The sequence below is a fragment of the Dromiciops gliroides genome, chromosome X (assembly GCF_019393635.1).
Source record: "Dromiciops gliroides isolate mDroGli1 chromosome X, mDroGli1.pri, whole genome shotgun sequence".
NCBI classification, from domain to species: Eukaryota; Metazoa; Chordata; class Mammalia; order Microbiotheria; family Microbiotheriidae; genus Dromiciops; species Dromiciops gliroides.
Window position 1 is genome coordinate 32513961 of NC_057867.1, and position 6043 is coordinate 32520003.

At 43.2% G+C, this 6043-nt stretch overlaps 1 protein-coding gene across 1 annotated transcript; it reads left to right on the forward strand.

Annotated features, from left to right (window-relative positions):
* Nucleotides 1–401: 401 nt before the first annotated feature.
* TREX2 (three prime repair exonuclease 2) lies at nt 402–1127 on the forward strand. Its single transcript, XM_043973632.1, has one exon. It carries the CDS (start codon nt 402–404, stop codon nt 1125–1127), a length of 726 nt encoding a protein of 241 aa, XP_043829567.1.
* The last annotated feature ends 4916 nt before the right edge of the window (nt 1128–6043 follow it).

A 6043-nucleotide genomic window follows, 5' to 3' on the forward strand; every position in this document is an offset into this window, starting at 1 on the left:
TGAGAATTTTAATTTTTTGCAACTAGAAGAGAGCGCCTAACCCAACCTCTTCATTTTACCAAGGGGACTACTGAGGCCTAGACTAGGGAAGGGACTTATCCAGTATCACACAATAAACACAGGTATCAGGAACCAGGACTCTTTTTTTTCTTTTGGTGAGGCAATTGGGGTTAAGTGACTTGCCAAGGGTCACACACCTAGTAAGTGTCAAGTGTCTGAGGCTGGATTTGAACTCAGGTCTCCTGAATCCAGGACCAGTGCTCTATCCACTGTGCCACCTAGCTGCCCACCCAGGTCTCTTAATTCTGAGTTTTAGAAAAGCTCTTTTTTCACAAGGTTCAATATGCATTTTTTTTAAAAAAATTATTTTTACATGCTCTAGCTGTGCTGGATTCCTCCCAATGGCTGAATCATCAAGGTGTGAGACCTTTGTCTTCCTCGACTTGGAGGCCACTGGCCTTCCTAATGCCGATCCTCAAATTGCTGAGATCTCTCTGTTTGCCATCCACCGCTTTTCCCTGGAGCACCCAGAGAGGGACGAGTCAGGTGTCCTACAGCTGCCTCGGATCCTAGATAAGCTGACCCTGTGCATGTGTCCTGAGCGGGACTTCACCCCAAAGGCTTCAGAGATCACAGGCCTGAGTAATCAAAACCTGACCAACAACCACAAACCAGGCTTTGACATGACTGTGATCAGGGCCCTCCAGGAGTTCCTGAAGCGGCAGGAATCTCCCATCTGCCTCGTTGCCCACAATGGCTTCGACTATGACTTTCCCCTCCTTCGGACCGAGCTGCAGCGTCTGGGTGCAGACATGCCTGAAGGGACCATCTGCCTTGACACACTGCCTGCTCTGAGGGGCCTGGATAAAGCCCACCACCACAGCACCAGGGCAAGCCACGGCAAGAAGAGCTATAGCCTTGGCAACCTGTACCGTCAGTATTTTCACGATGAGCCCAAAGCCGCCCATTCAGCTGAGGGAGATGTTTACACGCTGGTCATGGTCTTTCTTCATAGAGCTCCGGAGCTCCTTCAATGTTTTGATGATGAAGCTCAGAACTGGGATGAGATCCAACCCATGTATATCCCTACTGCCCGGAGACTTGGCGGCCGAGGCCACAATGCCTGAGATGCCTTATCCCCACCCCTCCATCTGAGCTTTTACAGACAAGGCTGTGTTTCAGGTGCCCATGTGGGAAGAGGACCAGCATTACTTTGGACACTACTGAGTTGACAACTCTGAAAGAGAGGGAGGAGGGGCTTTCAGAATCTGATCTGGAAGAGACTTCAAGAAGTCATCGAGGCCAAGAGAAGGCCATACATGGCCAAGAATCTCTTCTATGCCATCTTTCTTAGGTGGCCATCCAGCCTTTGCTTGAAGACATCTAGTGAAGGGGAACTTACTACCTCACGAAGCAGCACAGTCCATTTCTGAGAAGCTCTAATTGTTAGAAATTGGGCCAAAACTTGCCTCCCAGAAATGTCTTCTCCATCAATCCTGGTTTTTCCCTCCAAGGCCAAGCAGAATATCTAAGTCCTCTTCCCTGTGATAGCCCTTCAAGAAAAAGGATAGCTCTTATGCCCCTCGTAAGGCTCATCTAGGCTAATTATCCCCAAGTCCTTCAACTGATTTTGGCAGATAGCATCATTCCAACCATGCTCTTCCAAACACTCCAAGAACTGAAAATGAGACTCCAGATGTCTAACCAGGACTGACTAGAGTTCAGTGGCACCATCACCACCCTCACTCTGGACATTATGCCTCCCAATGGAACCTTTCAAAATTCGCTTTTGGGCTCACTATGCCACCCTATTGACTCATATTGAGTTTGTATTCTGCTGAGACACCCAGATCTTTCTCAGATGTATCGCTGGCTACCCATCCGTGCCTCTTCCAGCTTGTACTTGTGATGCTGATTTTTAACCCCAATAAATATAACATGAGATTTGGCCCAACATTTTAGCATGTGGAGATTTCTGTTCTAGCTTTGTATTATTTGCACATTTGACAAACATGTCACGTACTCCTTTACTTGAGTCACCGATGAAACTGTTAAATGGCACAGAGATGACCACAAATAGTACAGTTCCATTACAGCTCCCTGTGGAAGGGAATGAATTCTCAGTTAGAAGAGGGACTCAACCACAGGTACTTGAAAATACAAGCAGTAAATATGGAGGTCATTCTCTTAATTCAATTCCCCTCAGTGGTATGGGTTACTGTCTCTATGCAGATGATTTGGGAGCTACGTATCCAGCACTGGTCTCTTTCCTGAGCTACACACGCTCTTAAACTCATCTTAAACTGGATATTCTTCCAATAGGCATCGCAAATGCATTAAGTCTAAAACAGAACTAATTATCTTTTCCCCAAAATGCACCATTCTTCTGAACTTCTATTATTGTCAAGGGTATAACCATCCTCCCAATCACCCAGGCTTGTAACTTCTATGCCATTCTCAGTGACTTACTCTCACACTGCATATAACAATAATAAGTAGCAGTAGTAGTAACAATAATAATAATAATAATAGCTAACATTTGTAGGGTGCTAGGGGACTATGCTAAATGCTTTATAAATACCTCATTGGATCCTCACAACAACCCTGGGAGATAGGTGTTATGATTATTCTCTGTATAAAGGCAGGGCTACTGAAGCAAAAAGAAATGACATGACTGTCCCAGGATGACACAGCTAGTTAAATATCTGAAGCCAGTTTCAATCTCAGGTCTTTCTGATTCCAGGCCCAGCTCTCTATCCACTGCAGCGCCACCTGGCTGCCAAATTCATTGCTAAATCGTGTTGCTTCTATCTCCATAATATCCCTTGGGCATGTCCTGTCCTCTCCACTCACCTAGCTATTACTCTAATTCAGGCCCCCATCATCCCTTTATTGCAATAATATCTGTTTTCCCTGCTTCCAGTCTCTCCCCACTCCAATCCGTCCTTCACTCAGCTGCCAAAGTGATTTTCCTAAAGCAAATGTCTTACTATTTCACTCTCCCTATCCAAATTCCAGTGGTTCCCTATTACCTTCAAGATCAAATATAAACTCCTATGTTTGGCATTTAAAGTTCTTTACCACCTCCCCTTTCTATGTTTTCAGTCTTCTTACATATTTTATCTGATCTCACTTTATTGTCATTCCACTTCAACCTCTGCCTTTCTGTACACCATGACTTCCAATCCCTTGGCCCCATTACCCCTGTACTAGCTACTAGCCCCCTTCTCCATTTTGTACCATTAGTAAATGAATTCAACTCTACACCACTATCTTGAATCCTTTGTCTCCTTATACTATTGATGTTCTTGCCCTGCCAAACATCAGCCTTAGATTACTCCCACTGTCCAGTCATTGCTTTCACTTTTATGCATGTACTGCTGAAGGAAGCTGGAGAGAATCACAAAATCCCACTAGCTGGGTCTTTGCTGCTTCAAGACAATCCCTTTACCCCTCCCTAATTAATTCACTATCCTATTCACCACAGTGGCTCTTCCAAATCTTTTCATTTCTTCTTAAACCTCCCAAAGCTTCCTCTGGGTACCACCAAGGTTTTCAGCTAAGAACCTTGCCTCATGTTTTACTGGAAAACAATTGAGGCCATTCTCTAAGAGATGCTTCTTCTCTCCTTCTCATCCTTCTCAATTCATATCACTCAGACTGGCCTTCTGCCACTGTCTTCTTCACCTCTCAAAATGAGGCGGCCTTTCTCCTTGCCAAGGCAAACCCCTCTACATGCATGAATGATCCCATTCTATTCTATTATCTTCTAGAAGATTGCCCCCTTTTAACTAATCTTCCCCTATCTACTTTCTACTTCCTCACTCCCTACCGCAGCCCCCATCCTCAGAAAATGCTCCCTTGAGCCATCCATTACCACTAGCTAGTAGGGCAGCTAGGTAGCACAGTGGATAAAGCACTGCCCCTGAAGTTGGGAGGACCTAAGTTCAAATCTCACCTCAGACACTTCCTAGCAATGTGACCTTGGGCAAGTCACTTAATCCCCATTGCCTTAAACATCTGGGGCCATCTCCAGTCATTGTGATCTATATATCTTGACACTGGACCCAGATGGCTCTGGAGGAGAGAGTGAGGCTGATGACTTTGCACAGCCCTGCTTCACTGAAATCCATTTCACTGCAAGTCATATCACCCTGATGTCATGGTCTTCTTTGAGAATAAAGGACAAACAACAGACCACTATCTATCATGAGTTATTTCCCTTCACTTTGGGGGCTCAACTCCTTGAGAAGGCTGTCTACAATAGGTGCTTCTGCTCCTTTTCCTCTCAATCTCTTCATCTATTTACAGTCTGGCTTCTGACCTCATTATACAATCTATTAAATTTTTTTTTGCAGGGCAATGGGGGTTAAGTGACTTGCCCAGGGTCACACAGCTAGTACGTGTCAAGTGTCTGAAGCTGGATTTGAACTCAGGTTCTCCTGAATCCAGGGCCAGTGTTCTATCCACTGCACCACCTAGCTTTCCCCTCATTATATCTAAACTGCTCTTTCCAAAGTTACTAATCATCACTTAATTGTACAAGCTCATGGCCTTTTCTCATTCCTCATGCTTCTTGACCTCTCTGAAGCCTTTGACACTGGCCAATCACCCTCTTCTCTTTGATACTCTATTTTTTCTAGGTTTTCATGACACCCCTCTCTCCTAGTGCTCCTCCTGCCTAGCTGACTATTTCCTTCTCAGTTTCCATTGCTGGATCTTCATCCATGAGTGTCCCTCAGGGCTCTGTCCTGGGTCTTCTTCACATCGGCTCGCATGGATTCAATTAGCATCTTGGTGCTGATGATTCTCAAATCGACCTGTCCTGCCACAAACTCTGCTGACCTCCAGTCTCTTGCATATCCAATTGCCTACTGGCCATCTCAAACTGGATTTCTTTTAGACAATTTAAATTCAAATTGTCCATAACAAAACTCATTATATTTTTACCAAAACCTTCCCCTCTTCCTAATTTCCCTGCTATTGTTGAACATACAACTATCTTCCTACTCTTTCAAGCTTGAAACTTAGGTGTTATCCTAGACTCTTTACTCTCTCATCCCCCCCCCCATCCAAGCTGTTGACAATACCTGTCGATTTCACCTTTGTGACATCTTTCAAGTCCTCTGGCCCTACCCCTTCTCTCCTCTGCCACTACCTTCACTCTAGTGCAGGCCCTCATCCCTTCAAGCCTGGATCTACCTGCCTCAAGTCTCTCCCCACTCCAATTCATTATCCATTCAGCCACAAAAGTTATTTTCTGAAAGTACCAGTCTGGAGGGAGGGGAGACCAGAGAGTACCTGGCACAGAGCATCTTGTTCCAAGGAGGAATTGAAACCAAGCAGAACAGCAGCTGCAGAGTGGGGGATCTCAAAGTATCTCCCTTAAGATCTAGGCAAATCTACCAAAAAAAGAAAGAAATTCAGGCCCTTAATAGAATTTCAGAAAGCTAGATATATTAGATCTCTTATGATTATTGAATGGGAATAGAAAGTAAGATACATATTTCTCATCTATTTATTTCACCTTTATAGAAACTGGCCCTAAAACCTCAGACACAATGCATAAAAGCAAAAATATTAAATACATTCTTTATTGACTACAATGAAATAAAAATTATATTCATTAAAGTTCCATTAAAGAAAGGAGTAAAAATTAGAGACCAAATAACTTAATCTGGAAGAATTGGTGAGTAAATGAGCAAATCATAGAAATAATAGATCATTTCCTCAAAGAAAATAACAATAATGAGACAACGTAGCAACATTTTTGAGATGTAGTCCTTGGGGAAAGTTTAAATTTCTAAAAACTTTCATAAACAAAAGAAAGAAAGAACAGATCAATGAACTGAGCATGCAAGGAAAAAAAACACAACTAGCAAATAAACAAATTTTAAAACTCTTACTAAACAGCAGAAGAGAAATTCTGAAAATCAAAGTTTAACAAGACTAACAGCAAAAAAACCCCAAATAATTGAATTAATATACAAAAATAGGAGGTATTGGGGGAATTCATTAAAAAAGATAAACATTTGGCTAATTT

Bases quoted from the DNA above. Each gene is read 5' to 3' on its own strand.
- TREX2 (XM_043973632.1), top strand. From the start codon at position 402: ATGGCTGAATCATCAAGGTGTGAGACCTTTGTCTTCCTCGACTTGGAG.